This window comes from Crotalus tigris, unplaced genomic scaffold, assembly GCF_016545835.1.
Source record: "Crotalus tigris isolate CLP2741 ecotype Arizona unplaced genomic scaffold, ASM1654583v1 scf7180000017614.5298720, whole genome shotgun sequence".
Lineage (NCBI taxonomy): Eukaryota > Metazoa > Chordata > Lepidosauria > Squamata > Viperidae > Crotalus > Crotalus tigris.
Window position 1 is genome coordinate 546876 of NW_024096513.1, and position 16246 is coordinate 563121.

Genomic DNA, 16246 nt, shown 5'->3' on the forward strand with positions numbered 1-16246 from the left:
TGTTCTCCTTGATTCAACCGGTCTCTTAATACTGACATCGCAAGATTTTGCGGAATAGAGGTGAATAAGGAGACCACATCAAAAGATACCATAAGTTCGTCTTCCAGGTTTTTAAATTAAACTTTTATAGTTTTAATCAATACCTTGGTGTTCATTTTATTTTGGATATGAATATTCCCAGGGTTCATATTTTTAGTGTTATTAACTAGTATTCATATCAAAAAATAAAATGAACACCAGGGTAGTAAAACTATAAAAGTTTAATTAAAAAGCGCCAAGCTTTTGCCGTCCCTGCCGGCATCATCAGGGCTAGAATGCCAGAAAGTGTGAGAGTTTTTTATAGGCAAGTCAGAGTCTGCGCCCGGCTCCTCGATCTCGTCACCGGGCCTAATTGATTCAACTGCGCTTGATTGGTTTGTTTCTTCCTATTCCTCTTAGTTACGTGTGTGTTGTCGTCTCTCCTCCTTTCTTTCGATTCTGGGATGGGTGGGATAACTCCCCTGCAGTTCAAATTATCTCTGTTCCTCAACCCATCCTCCCCATCAGGTTTGAGTGGTAACGTACACTTCCCCTTCCTTTCCCAATCATCGTCCGCTCGGCTGTTCTTTTTGCGATAGCCTTCTCTTTTGACTTTAGTACTTTCTCCTCCCATCCAACTATCATCCGGGCAATCCTGTAAGTCGTTCTGAGTTGGCTGCGATATGCTGGTAATCTGGGACAGGTTGATGGATTGTTTGTTTTTTGGGGGGCGGTCCCTGGCTGTGATTACATTCAGCCGTCTTACGTTGAACCAATTAGGCCCGGTGACGAAATCGAGGAGCCGGGCGCAGACTCTGACTTGCCTATAAAAAACTCTCACACTTTCTGGCGTTCTAGCCCTGATGATGCCGGCAGGGACGGCGAAAACTTGGCGCTTTTTAATTAAACTTTTATAGTTTTACTACCCTGGTGTTCATTTTTTATATATATATATATATATTTGTTTTCCGAGGTTTTCGCGGGTGTTTGTATGTAGGTCTTTGGTTGTTCGGGTTTTCTCCCGCGTAAAATTGGAAGTGTCTTGGCGACGTTTCGACGAAGTCCCATTCGTCATCTTCAGGCTGGTGTTTTCAGCTTCGTGCTTCGAGCAGCAATGTGTGGTCTTAGCTGTTTCTTCCTTTTAACTGCCAGTGGGGGTATGAACTGATTGGGTGGGAGCTTGGCTGTGTTCTGATTGGGTGGAGGTGTGTTCTGATTGGTTAGGGGCATGGCTGTGCTCTGATTGGCTGGGGGGTTGGCTGTGCTCTGATTGGCTGGGGGAGTGTTCTGTTTGGTTGTGCTCAGGTTAGTCTGAGTTGCAGAGGGGTTTAAGATTTTGGGCTGCCTTGCTATTTTTTGGCTTCGCGTTTGTGGTCGTGCCTCATTTTCATGGAGGGTGTCAGTTTGCTTCATGTATGGATTGGAGGGCTTTAAAGTGGCTAATGATGCAGCTCTGGTCTGGCTTCTGGTTTGTGGTCGTGCCTCATCATCGATGTGGCTTTGGGTTTGCTTTTTGCGTGGATGTGTGGTGGTGACATCCTGTGTGGTTTTTGTGAGTGTGGGTCTGGTATCATTTTTTGTATTAGGGAGTCGTTTGTCAATAAGGGCGGGTTTCCAAATGGCTGGTAGGCGGGAGGTATCATCTCGCTTGTTCATGCTGTGTGGGCGTTTTTCTATCTCGATGGCTTCTCTGATTATTCTGTTATTAAAATGTTCACTTTTGGCAATGGTTCTGGTATTTTTAAAGTCAATTTCATGTCCTGTGGCTTTAAGGTGTTGGACCAGGGAAGATGTTGGTTCCTCTTTTTTGACTGAGTTCTTATGTTCTTCAATGCGTGCACTTATTCTTCTGTTGGTTTGTCCGATGTATGTGGTGGGACAAGTGGTGCATGGATTTCGTATACTCCTTGATTTTCTAATTCAATTTTATCTTTGGGGTTTCTAAGGATGGTGGATATTTTTCTGTTTGTGCAGAATGCTGTTTTGATGTTGTGTTTATGGAGGATCTTACTGATTCTGTCTGTGGTGCCTTTTATGTATGGGAGGAGGGCTTTGCCGTTTTCTTGTTCTTCGTCTTGGATTTTAGTGGGGGTTTCTTTTTGGATTAGGTTTGTAATCTTATTTCTTTGGAATCCATTGGATGTTAGTACATTGGTGAGAGTGTGTAGTTCGGTTTTTAGGTGTTGTTCGTCAGCTAAGCGTTTTGTTCTGGAGATGAGTGTCTTGGCTACAGAGTTGATCTGTGCTGGGTGGTGGTGTGAGAGAGCGTGCAGATATGGTGTGTCCTAGGGAGCCATTGGATTTCTTGTAGACTAAGACATCCAGGAAGGGAAGTTGGTTGTTAGCTTCTGTTTCCATGGTGAACTGTATTTTGGGGTGTAGGCTGTTGAGGTGTGTGAGGAAGTTGTCTAGTTTTTCTTTCCCACGTGGCCAGATTATGAAGGTGTCGTCTACGTATCTGAGCCAGAGTTTGGGTTTGTGATTCGATTTTTCTAGAGCTTTGGTTTCAAAGTGTTCCATGTAGAGGTTTGCAATGACAGGTGAGAGGGGTGATCCCATGGGTGCTCCTTCTGTTTGTTTGTATTTTTGTCCATTATAGATGAAGTATGTGTTGGATAGGCAGTGGTTGGTCAGATCTAAGATGTGTTGGGGGGGTTATATTTGTTTTGGATAGCTGTCAAGGCTTCTTTGATAGGCACTTGGGTGAAGAGGGATATGACATCGAAGCTCACTAGTAGGTCGCTGGGCTGTAAGTTTTGTTTCTTTATGATCTCTATAAACTGGAATGAGTTTTTTACGTGTGAGGTGATGGATTCTGCATAGGGCTGTAGTTGTTTGGCGAGAAATTTGGCTAGGTTTTGTAGAGGTGAGCCTATGGAGCTGACTATAGGTCTGAGTGGGGTTCCTTCCTTGTGTATCTTGGGGAGACCATAGAGTTTGGGGCATCTGGATGATTTCTCTCTGGGAATGATTCTTTGCTGGATCTCTTCGCTAATGGGGGAGGCTTTTATTTTGGATCTGGTGGTTTTTTCCAGGTAGGTGGTGGGATCTGTATTTAGGGGTTTGTATGTGGAGTCTTGGAGTAGGTTGGTTAATTTGGTTTGGTAGTCAGATGTGTTCATAACCACCGTGGTATTGCCCTTGTCTGCTGGTAGGATTCCAAAGAAATAAGATTACAAACCTAATCCAAAAAGAAACCCCCACTAAAATCCAAGATGAAGAACAAGAAAACGGCAAAGCCCTCCTCCCATACATAAAAGGCACCACAGACAGAATCAGTAAGATCCTCCATAAACACAAAATCAAAACAGCATTCTGCACAAACAGAAAAATATCCACCATCCTTAGAAACCCCAAAGATAAAATTGAATTAGAAAATCAAGGAGTATACGAAATCCCATGCACCACTTGTCCCACCACATACATCGGACAAACAACAGAAGAATAAGTGCACGCATTGAAGAACATAAGAACTCAGTCAAAAAAGAGGAACCAACATCTTCCCTGGTCCAACACCTAAAAGCCACAGGACACGAAATTGACTTTAAAAATACCAGAACCATTGCCAAAAGTGAACATTTTAATAACAGAATAATCAGAGAAGCCATCGAGATAGAAAAACGCCCACACAGCATGAACAAGCGAGATGATACCTCCCGCCTACCAGCCATTTGGAAACCCGCCCTTATTGACAAACGACTCCCTAATACAAAAAATGATACCAGACCCACACTCACAAAAACCACACAGGATGTCCCCACCACACATCCACGCAAAAAGCAAACCCAAAGCCACACCGATGATGAGGCACGACCACAAACCAGAAGCCAGACCAGAGCTGCATCATTAGCCACTTTAAAGCCCTCCAATCCATACATGAAGCAAACTGACACCCTCCATGAAAATGAGGCACGACTACAAACACGAAGCCAAAAAATAGCAAGGCAGCCCAAAATCTTAAACCCCTCTGCAACTCAGACTAACCTGAGCACAACCAAACAGAACACTTCCCCAGCCAATCAGAGCATAGCCAACCCCCCAGCCAATCAGAGCACAGCCAACCCCCCAGCCAATCAGAGCACAGCCACGCCCCTAACCAATCAGAACACACCTCCACCCAATCAGAACACAGCCAAGCTCCCACCCAATCAATTCATACCCCCACTGGCAGTTAAAAGGAAGAAACAGCTAAGACCACACATTGCTGCTCGAAGCATGAAGCTGAAAACACCAGCCTGAAGATGACGAATGGGACTTCGTCGAAATGTCGCCAAGACACTTCCAATTTTACGTGGGAGAAAACCCGAACAACCAAAGACCTACATATATATATATATATATATATATATAATTTGTTCAATGATGCAATCTTCGATCTCCGGGAAGAGTATACTCCAGTTATTTATTGTTAAAACCACATTTAAAACAATAAAAACAGTTATATACAAAAATTAAAACAACTTAGCTTTCGCTGGTCCTCTGCCAGCGTCCTCAGAGTGGGGCTTAGGGGGTGGGAAGTTCTTTTTATCCCCTTGCTGATCCAATTGCCTACTCATTGCCCTCGTGACAGGGCCACTCTTTCTGATTGCCTGTGACAACCTTGCCTGTTCCGCCCTCTCTTTTTTGCACTCTAACATTGATTTTTCTTGCTTTGTCAAAGCAAGAAAAATCAATGTTAGAGTGCAAGGATGACAAAGCAAGAAAAATCAATGTATATATATATTTCTTTTAAAACTTCATTTTTTATGTTTGCAATTTCCAAATACAACCTAAAACTAATTAGTTGAAATCATGCTGCAGAATACATTCACAAAAATACCCACATGATGTACTTGTTTGTAATGGCATCTGGCTGGTTTTTCAACATCATCTCTATAACAACAAAATCAGAGAAGTTTTTAACATACCAATCTTATTTGAGATTTTCCCCTTTGGGCACGGAACACAATCATAACAGCAGAATTTTTTCCATTCATCCTTCCTTTTCTGAAAACCAGGGTGAAAATATTCATTGCATAGAGAGATAGGAAGCACCTAGTTTTTAATTTAATAATGTTGGAAAATGAGGATTTATTGTTTTGAATAAAAATCAGTTGTTACACCATAAATTAAATCTGCAGCACTGTTAACAATAAAAAGAAAAGTCCTATCCATAATATGTATAAAAGGGTCAAGATATAAATAGGATTTGAGAAAGCATTTCAAATCAAACTTAGGTATATTTTAAATCTGCAATTTGAATTTTTGAGCACACTTGGCCTGGATTTCCCATTTTATAATTTAATTCAATTCATTTGTTTGATCAGATGAATTGAACCAATAAAATTTGTTTTAAATCACATCAACCAAGGAAATATAGTCACCTAAATGTATTTATTTTCTTTCACATTTTAAGTTCATTATTTGGGGAACTCTAATAATGTGCGCAATATTACAGTAGTTAAATTAGTTTTCTACATTTAAAGTGGGGAAATGTCATTTTTTAATCTGGTTATTCCTCAGGATCTGCCTAGAAGGAGAATGGTAATTTTCCAAGCCAAAAGAATCCATATGAGAATGGTCATACAAACTCTCCTTGAAACAATACCTGGTTAAATGATCTATGTCAAACAATCATATCCTCATTAATGACTAATTCTTTTCCATTCAGAGCATCAGGATCCACTTTTCCAACCTTGTGTCTCTGGAAAGTGGAATTGGGAAAGACAACAATATTTATGATGTCAAATCCACCTTCCATCTTCTTTTGATCATAAAAAGTCAAACTGTCTTCAAGAGAATTATTGAATTTCATGCCTTTAAGAAATTGGTGGAGCTATATGATTGGGAATAAAAAGAAAGAAAGAAAAATGAAGAAAAGAAGGATGTTGATGATTTTTGCCCTAATTGTAGTGTGTTTTTGAGGGAGAAATTCATAAAATGTAGGAAATCTATTTCTCCAGCCTCTTGAGAAGCTGTTTGCTACACACTGCATTTGGGGGTAGATATACTTCTGATTGAGCCATAGTCAAATGACAGATGAAATGAATTGTTAGCCTTCTACATCTTCTTGTTCCCAGCCAAATGTAGCCTAGAACAGGGCTTTTCAACCTTTTCACTCATTGCACCACTTTTAGGATATGGCAATATCCGAGTACCACCAGTTGCCTTGCAAGGTGTCAAAAACTTGATGACCAAAAAAAAAAAAAAAAAAAAAAAACGGAAAAAGTGATAAGGTGAAAAAGTACAGGTAGTCCTCAACTTAAAACAGTTCACTTAGTGACTGTTCGAAGTTACAGTTGCACTGAAAAAAGTGCACCCTATGCCACAGCCGAGCAAGACACCTGCCTGCCCACCCAGAGGCGCTCTTCCTCCTGTCCAAGGTTTTCATTGTTGTGAGCATTTCTGTTGAGGATTGGCAGCGGGAGTGGGGTGGGGAGTGTTTGGTTTTTATTACCTCCATCTGCTGAGTGGTTGCAGCAGGTTTTGTTCATTTCACATGACCTTGGGACACTGTGACCATCATAATTATGAATCAGTTGCCAAGCATCTGAATGTAAATCGCAAGACCCTGGAGATGCTGCAACATTCCAGCTGATTGGTGCTTCTTCAGGGCTCAGCAGAAGCACCAAGATCAGCACCGAGCTCCAGCTGGAGCATGACGCTGATCCTGGCGCTTCCACTGAGCCATGACAGCCCTGAAGAAGTGCTGATCAGCTGGAAAGCGGCACTGATCCTGGCGCTTCCGCTGAGTCCTGACAGCCCTGCAGCTCCAGACATCTCTCGCTCAGGCTTGTGGGGTGCTGCCACCGGTTCAGTTCATTCCCCTCCCCCACTACTTTTCTAGGATGGTCGCGTACCATCTGCCAGGTGCCAATGTACCACAGGTGGTATCCATACCTCTGGCTGAAAAGCCCTGGTTTATAGAATCAGTTTATTGCCCCCAGCAATCTGGGTCCTCATTTTACTGACTTCGGAAGGATGGAAGGCTGAGTCAATTTTGAGCCGGTCAGGATCAAACTCCTGGCAGTAGGCAGAGTTAACCTGCAATACTGCATTCTAATCACTGCACGATCATGGCTCTTATCTAGTATAACTTCCTAGATAAAACAATTAATAATTAATTCCTACTCAATTTCAGTTTCTTTTAGTGTTGGATGAACAGGCTGTTTAATTAACATGTGGTATTCAACTTAATTCCCAGTTTATTATAATATCTTTTCTTGAACCTGTGTGATGTCACATTTTGATAGACCTATGACATTCAGAGTCATGGAGAAGTCTGACATGAGAATGGAAATTAGGTAACCTTCAAGCTGATGTCTTGCAAGCTGAGAAGCCTCATGGCCATATGATGGGTTTGATGCATTCTGAATGCAGGCACTGGGTATCAAATCCACTCAAATCAATTGCCCTGCATGAACTACATATACTTTCTAGATACATGGATCAGATTCTGCAGATTCTAATTGATCTGTTGGATTATTCATATAACAATGTAACAAGACCTCAAAAGTAATACTAATAATTCCTCCATTTTACCAGTGAAATGTATTTTCTGTATGTGCTTCCACGTTTGTTATTGTGGACTTTATGCTAACAGGGTTGAAAAATGAAAATGGCCAAGTTTTAATGTTAATATTAATTAACATATCATATTAATATTTAATATTCAAAGAATATTCATTAATATTCTTTAAGATGAATTGGAGTTCACAGCTGAACTTCCCCAATTATTAATCCACAAAGAGAAAAGAAATATGGACATACTAAAATAATAATAATAATAATAATAATAATAATAATAATAATAATAATAATAATAATAATAACAATAACAATAACAACAACAACAACAACAACAACAACAATAATAATAATAATAATAATAATAATAATAATAATAATAATAATAATAATTGGAAGGGATCTGGGAGGTCTTCTAGTCCAACCCCCTGCTCAGGCAGGAAACCTATGCAATTTTAGACAAATTGCTGTCCAGTCTCTTCTTAAAAATTTCCAGTGTTGGAGCATTCACAACTTCTGGAGACAAGTTGTTCCACTGGTTAATTGTTCTAACTGGCAGGAAATTTCTCCTTAGTTCTAGATTGCTCCTCTCCTTAATTAATTTCCATTCATTGCTTCTTCTCCTTCCTTCAGGTGCTTTGGAGAATAGCTTGACTTCTTGCCATCTTCATTGTGGCAACACTGCTATTATGTCATCCCTAGTCTTTCTCTTCATTCGTTGTTCAAAATCAACAATCTTTTTTTAAAAAATAAAAAACTAATAATGCTAGAGGAAATACTGAAGACATGATTATTTCCCCACTGGAATTATTCCAATGATAATAATTTGTTTCCTTCATCAAAACTGTAAACACCTGTAGAAGACATTAGAGAAATGAACAAATATATTAAGAAAAGACTGTCCCATGCAGGTTGGAGAGTAGAAGACAGACAGATGAAATCTGTCATTTCAACTACCCCAAATGAAGTTCTATTGCTGAAACTCCACATTGCCATTCAGACCTTTTTGAGTATTAGCACTATATGCAAGCAGAATCAGAGCTATAAGTTAGGCTTCAGACTTCTTCTTAATATAAATTCTGAGGCTGATGAAATGCAGACTAACATGGCAAGCTGCTGATGGAGGAACTTCTATATTGAAAGAGCATTTGCTGTCCCAATGTTCTTTCTTCTCCTATTTCCACTCTTCAGAGTGAGGTCGCTGCCGTGTCATACAGGTGAACCCATACCTATTCCAAATGAATGGTACCAGGAAGGGGACCTTGTCATTGGTGAGATGGTATCTATGGCTAACTACCAATTTAATCAAGTTTCATTTCAGCAGCATCCCTCTCAGGAGTTTTTTGAAAATCCAGAGTAAGCAATTCTTATCATTCACCTTTGTGTCATCTTTAGTTAGCGGTATTGCAATGAATGAAGAGAAAGGTAGATATTTTTTTTATCTATATTATGTGGGGAAGTTTTTTAAAGCAGAGGTCTCTAACCTTTTGGGCACCAGGGACCAGTTACATAGAGAGAGTTTTTTTTTCATGGACCATAGGGGGTGTGGTTTTGTGTGCTGCCTGCATCCCGCAGATGGGGCTTTGCTTCTTTGTGCAGCCCAGTTGCTAGCATGCTGTGGCCCAGTAACGGTCCATGGACTGGGGATTAGGGATCCCTGTTTTAAGGGATATTGATTCTATCATGCAAACAATAGAAATCACAAGAATTAGTTCAGTGCAGTAGAATTAGTAATAGAGCTGGACTGGTCATTCCATATAAGGGGTAAAGCACCTCTCTGGGTTTCCAGGAAAATAATAAGGAAATATTTAATGATACACATAAATTTATCCTGTTTTCAGTGTGCTAACAAAATTTTACCAACATATCCTTTCCTTGGTCTTTGCTGTGAGGAAGATGAATGAGAATCCAGAAATCTTGTCCAATGTCACTCTTGGCTTCTATATTCATGATAGCTACTACAATGCAATAATGACCTATCGGACCACCCTGGACTTGCTCTTCAGATCAGAGAGATTTGTCCCCAACTATAAATGTGACACCAGGAGAAATCTCATTTCTATCATAGGAGGGCTCAGCTTTGGAACTTCCTCCTATATCGCAGATCTGGTAAAGTTTTACAAGATTCCACAGGTAGGATCTTTGGGAAGAGAAGACTGAAAATTCCCCCATCTTTTCTTTTTTCCATACTGGGCTTATTAAAACATCCTTATTCTCTGGCCACATTACTCAACAATCTGACCAAATTTGTTGGAAAATATGAAGAAAAGGATATTGATGATGATCTATTTCCATAATATGTGTTTCTTTTAGCTCACATATGGGTCATTTACCCCACAAGATGTTCATAGCACTGAGATTCCATTCTACTACTCCATGGTTCCAAATGAGTCCTCACAGTACATTGGGATTATCCGACTGCTTCAACATTTTGGGTGGAGATGGGTTGGGCTCCTTGCTATTGATAACAGTCAAGGAGACCATTTTCTGCAAAGCATGGAGTCCCTCTTTTCCCAGCATGGAATCTGCTCTGCTTGTGTGGAAAGAATCCCATTTTTAACCTATTGGGACAAGATTTTTCAAATGGTCGAAAAAGGGAAAACTATTTATAAACACATAATTGATGAGAAGATCAATACCTTTATCATCTGTGGAGAATCTTTGACAATTGCATGGCTGACTAATACTATATTCTTCTGTGATCCTGGACATGAACAGAGTTCCTTGGGAAAGGTATGGATCATGACGGCCCAGATAGATTATATATTAACAGGAATGAATAAAAAATGGGATCGACAGTTCTTCGATGGTGCCATTTGCTTTACAATTCACTCAAAAGAAATTCCAGGATTCAAGGAATTCTTGAAGTTCATAAAACCTCCTTGGATTCAAGGAGATGGATTTTTTCCACTTTTCTGGGAACAAGTATTTGATTGTTCATTACCATCCCCTTCTTTGACTAAACTGGTCAATCCCTTTTGTACTGGACAGGAGAGGCTAGAGGACATTCCTGGGGCTCTTTTTGAGGTAGAGATGTCTGGGCACAGCTATAGTATCTATAACGCTGCCTCTGTATTGGCTCAAGCTTTACATGCTCTCTTCTTACTTCGATCTAATCGCAGGCATTTTTTGAGGCACAAATTATCAGAATATGAAGATTCACAACCATGGCAGGTGAATTTTTGATCTACAAGTATTTTGTACTAGATAATAGCAAAGTACATAGTTAGGGTGTATGATTCCAACAGGGAAGTGGTAGCTACTAAAATGGATTTGAACATTTGTCTATTGATGATATTTATTTTCATAACTTTATTTCCATTCATGTAATTGTATGAAATGGTGTGTGTAGAGGGGAGCTGATATGATGAAATGGCAGTTTTTTTGGATGGAGGGAACACATTTTAGAAACTGTTTGTGTGGGAGAGAAGGGGCAGCACACCCTCAAATTCTGAGGAGACAGTGGAAGAGAGTTAGAATAGCCACTACTTAGAATTTTACAGGCTATATCTCTCAGGGTATATGTGAGTAGTAAGGAGGTCATCTAGTCCAACCCAAATGTCTGTCCAGTCTCTTCTTAAAAATGTCCAGTGTTGGAGCATTTACAGCTGCTGGAGTTAGGTTGTTCCACTGATTAATTGTTCTAACCCTAATTTCTCCTTAGTTCTAGGTTGTTTCTCTCTTTGGTTAGTTTCCGTCCATTTCTTCTTGTTCTGCCTCCAGGTGCTTTGGAGAATAGCTTGACTCCCTCTTCTATGTGGCAGCCCCTGAGATATTGGAACACAGCTTTCATGTCATCCCTTGTCCTTCTCTTCATTAGACTAAACCATGGGTCAGCAACCCGTGGCTCTGAAACATATCTAAAAGATATGTATGGATAGAAATACACTTTAAATTTCATTTGACTATTGTTTAAAGGGAAATATCAGATTCTTCTTGTTATCCACATATGCAGAGGATAGCAAACAAGTTCTCAAGAGGCTGAAGAAATGGACTTGCATGTTTTCAGAGTTTCTCACTAAAAAGTATAGTACTACTATGATACATTTGCTCATACATTTCTATTTTTTTATTTACCTGTTTTATTATTCCCAATCATATAGCTCCACCAATTTCTGAAACGCATGAAATTCAACAATTCTCTTGGAGAAACATTGACTTTTTATGATCAAAAGAAGATGGAAGGTGGATTTGATATCATAAACATTGTTGTCTTTCCCAATTCCACTTTCCAGAGACGCAAGATTGGAAAAGTGGATCCTGATGCTCTAAAAGGAAAGGAATTAGTTATTAATGAGGATATGATTGTTTGGCATAGATCATTTAACCAGGTATGCTTTCAACAATATTTTGTATGATCATTCAAATATGGACTCATTAGATTGGCATGTTTACTTTTATCCTTCTTGGCAACCCATGAAGATAACCAGATTAAGAAATGACATTTTTTCTTCTTTAATTATTAAAGGTTAACACTATCTGGTATTGTGCACAATATTTATTAGACTTCCCTCATATATTGAAATGTAAATGAGAAAGAAAAAAACATGCTTTTAAGGGACTATATTATTATAGTTGAGTGAAGCTTTATGAAATGTGTGTTCAAATCAGTGACGGCTTGACTCAATGTTTCTGGTCAATTTGATGATTTGAATTAATAAAACTTTAATTAAATTGATATGAGAATTTCAACATGACAAAAATTGGAAATTCAGATCAGTTGTGCTCACAAAATCAAATCAGAGTGCAAACTGAAACATACTTAATTGTGTTTGAAATAAATCATCAAATTCAATCAAGTTCTCATTTTACAACCTTTAGATGGGACTTTTCTCTTTAATGTAGTAGCACATTTCATCTTCAGTCTAACAACTGAATTTTCTCCAAAGCAATAATCCCTCATCTTCCAACATTTTAATACTGATAACTAGGTGCTTCCCATTTCTCTATGTAATGAACATTGTCACCCTGGTTATCAAAAGAGGAAGAATGAAGGAAAGAAATTCTGTTGTTATGATTGTGTTGAATGTCCAGAGGGGAAAATCTCTAAAGAGAGGGGTAAGTTAACAAATCATTCAATTTTTTGTTATACTGTCTAGTGCAGGGGTTTCAAACTCAATTTCATTGAGGGCCTCATCAGCATTGCAGTTGCCCTTCGGGGGCCAGGAGTGTGTGGCTACGGTGGGTGCAGCCTACTGGGTGAGCATGGATGGAGCGGGTGTGGCCTACTGGGTGGGCGTGGCTAGCTCTACATCGTTCGCGTCAAGGGTGCCTGTGGGGGCCTGGGCAGGAGTGGGACAGATTTGAGGGTCTCTGGCAGAAGAGGGTGGGACCAGGGTAAGTGCCAAGGCATGGTCCACTGGAGGAGCCTCACTGTTCCTCTCAGGCCATGTGGGAGGCTGGATGGTGGTGTGGGGTGCCTGGAGTTCTGGGCAGCAGAGGTCAAACGCCCAGCCTGGCCCTCAAGCATCTGCAGCACCAAGACCAGCCCCACTTCCCCAAGGGGGTGCCCAGCTGCACTTATCTCCTCCTCAAGGTGCTGGTGCTGTGCTTGCTCTCCTTAGCCAGGTTGCTCATGATGGGTACGAGGGCAAAGTCAGAGGGAGACCCATTCCCTCTTCATGGGAGGAGACCTGGCTTTGTATCCAAAGCTTCCTTAGCAATAGGATGGGAGACCCCCAGGATAGGCCAGGAGGAGGGAGCAAGGGGATGGGGAAAGGGGATGAGGAAAGGGCAGCAGGGCAGGACTAAGGCAGGACTTCCCTCAGACCCTCCCTCTCCTTCTTTCCTTCCTTCCTTCCTAAGTACAGAGTGGGGAGAAAATATTTGAGATGAGGGAGGGAGAAAAACAGGCAAGAAACGTAGCTGGGGAGGTGTCACCCTTCATGAGGAATGAAGAAATGCACCATCACTTGGAAGTGGCCAGTACATGGCCCTCACCTACTTCACATATCTGGTTTGGTGGGCTCTGGGAGAGGGGATACCATGAGCAGCATGAGAGTCAACATTACCTGTGCAATGCCGCCCAGCCCCCAGCCTGCCCAGTTTCAGGAGGCAGCGGGGCACTCTATATCACAGTGCTGAGAGGTTGAGCTGGGCAGTGCAAAGCTCGTTAGCTTTGCACCTTGCTGTCTGCTTAAACTGGGCAGGCTGGGGGCTAGGCAGCATTGCACTTATCATATTCGCGCCTTGGTTCAGCTCTTGGTGCTGTGAGGAGAGTGCCCCGCTGCCTGCCAAAACCCCTCCCCCGGAGCCCATCAAGCCGGATATGTGAAGTAGGCAAGGGCCATTTACTGGCCACTTCCAGGCAATGGTGCATTTCTTCATTCCTCACAAAGGGTGACACCTACCCAGCATGCACCCAGGGGGTGGGGCCGATGCGGCAGGGGCTGGTTCCTCGCTGTTTCGAGATGGCCTTGTGGAGCTAAGACTGAATGCGTTTCAGCATAGATGGCCACCACAAAATTGTACATTGGCTCCCAGCCAAGGCAGAGGGGGCCATTCCCTCACTGTTTCCAGGATGGCTTCATGGGCCACATGAAACCACTTCGCGGGCCACATCTGGCCCCTGTTTGACATGTCTGGTCTAGTGTGCTGAACACTTTCAGCTAATTAAATTGTCTGGTTTTTCATGGATAAGGATTTTTTTTTTTTTAGAAACTGAATTGGACAAAAAAATTAAATTCATTACTACATGAAAAATTATAAATTCTTACAATAGAATTACAAGTGATGATCACAATCACAACAATGTTTCAATTAATTAATTAAACAAATCCTGGAATGTTTTCAGCTTTATAACCAAACAAGCATCATAGTAGAGATTCAGAAACATTACTTAGTTATTTGTTTATTTATTAATTTATCCATCCATCCATCCATCCATTTGTGCACAGTTTTGCTTCTTTGAGAAATACTTATTCATATTTTCTCTACAGTATGTAGCTCTCTTGGATATGTAATATCTAAGTATTTTATATGTAATGCAGACTGATTCCAATATTCTTTTATGGAGTTAAACACAAGAAATGAAATATTAAAAGAAACATAGAAAGAAAACAAAAATAGTGATATTAAATAAAAAAAGGATATATACTTCTGTTACAGAAACAGAAATCCTTTTTCCTTTATTCATTTCCCTTGAAATATGTAATTACTAAACTTTTTACAATTTCCTCCTTCAAACATTATCTTTCCTCTTTCATTTTGAATTTAGTGAAACTATCACACTTATGTACCATAGTTTGAATATGGTTCAATATTCAATAAGTCAATATGGTTTCAAATACGAAAATGATCACTTCAGGTATTCATGAATCTTTATTGGAGCACTTCTTTATCATAAGAAAGCAAATCAAGATAAAATGGATTTTCATGCAGTTTGTGAAATTTCCTTGTGTATAATAAAAGCAATGTTTGAATTAATACCAGAACACACAAAATATACCTAGAGAGATGTTCAAATGAATTTTCATATTGTAGATTGTATCATTTGTACCAAGGACATAAACATCAAGGTGTGGATAAATGTGAAAATTAATAATTATCATTCTTATGAATCTGCCTTGCCATTTTTTTCCCTTTTAGATACTGTTGCTTGCTTTCAATGTCCTGATGATCAATATGCAAACCATAAGAAAGATGGATGCATCATGAAAACAATTAGCTTCTTGTCTTATGAAGAACCTTTAGGACTCAGTTTAGCCACTGTTGCTACTTTATTTTTCCTCACTACAATATGGGTGTTGGGAATATTTATTAAGCACAAAGACAGTCCTATCATCAAAGCCAACAATCGGGATCTCACCTACACTCTCCTCATCTCCCTTCTCCTTTGCTTCTTCTGCTCTTTGCTCTTTATTGGACAACCTGGGAGAATCACCTGTCTCCTCAGACAGTCTGCATTTGGTCTCACCTTCTCATTGTCCATCTCTTGTGTGTTGGCCAAAACCATCCTTGTTTCTCTTGCCTTCAAGGCCACCAAGCCAGGATCTCAGATAAGGACATGGGTGGGGAAAAGACTGGCTGTTTCTATTGTCCTTCTCTGCTCTCTACTCCAAGCAAGCATCTGTATTGTTTGGTTTTCCACCTCTCCCCCATTCCCAGAATTAGACATGCACTCAACAACTGACGAAATGGTTCTACAATGCAACGAAGGCTCAGTTGTTATGTTTTATTGTGTTCTGAGCTATATGGCTCTCCTTTCACTTGCCAGCTTCATTGTGGCTTTCCAGGCTCGTAAGCTGCCTGACAGCTTTAATGAAGCCAAATTCATCACCTTCAGCATGTTGGCTTTCTGCAGTGTGTGGATCTCCTTTGTTCCAACCTACCTGAGCACCAGAGGAAAAGCCATGGTGGCTGTGGAGATCTTCTCCATTTTGTCCTCTAGTGCTGGGCTTCTAGGATGCATCTTTTTCCACAAATGTTACATTATTATATTTAGACCTCATTTAAACAACAGGGATCAACTGATAAGAAGACATATTTAAAAGCCTTTGTGATCATGTTTTTAAGTTGAGAGGAGAAATGTAAAAATGCAATCTTTTAAATATATTCTTATAGGTGTGAAGAGATTGTTTAGCATTTTGATTTACTTGTAGCTCTGATACCTGAATTTATGAAAAACTCTGTCAAATTATGGTTTTTCCCCACAACTTTCAAAGAAGGCTTACAGAACCTATTGGGGAATACTTATATGTTTTCAGGTAAACCATAGAAAACC

At 40.3% G+C, this 16246-nt stretch overlaps 1 protein-coding gene across 1 annotated transcript; it reads left to right on the forward strand.

Annotated features, from left to right (window-relative positions):
- Positions 1–8800: 8800 nt before the first annotated feature.
- LOC120300555 (vomeronasal type-2 receptor 26-like) lies at positions 8801–16013 on the forward strand. Its single transcript, XM_039326751.1, has 6 exons — positions 8801–8880; positions 9366–9657; positions 9838–10698; positions 11628–11855; positions 12456–12582; positions 15112–16013. Exons 1-6 carry the CDS (start codon positions 8801–8803, stop codon positions 16011–16013), a joined length of 2490 nt encoding a protein of 829 aa, XP_039182685.1.
- Positions 16014–16246: the final 233 nt, after the last annotated feature.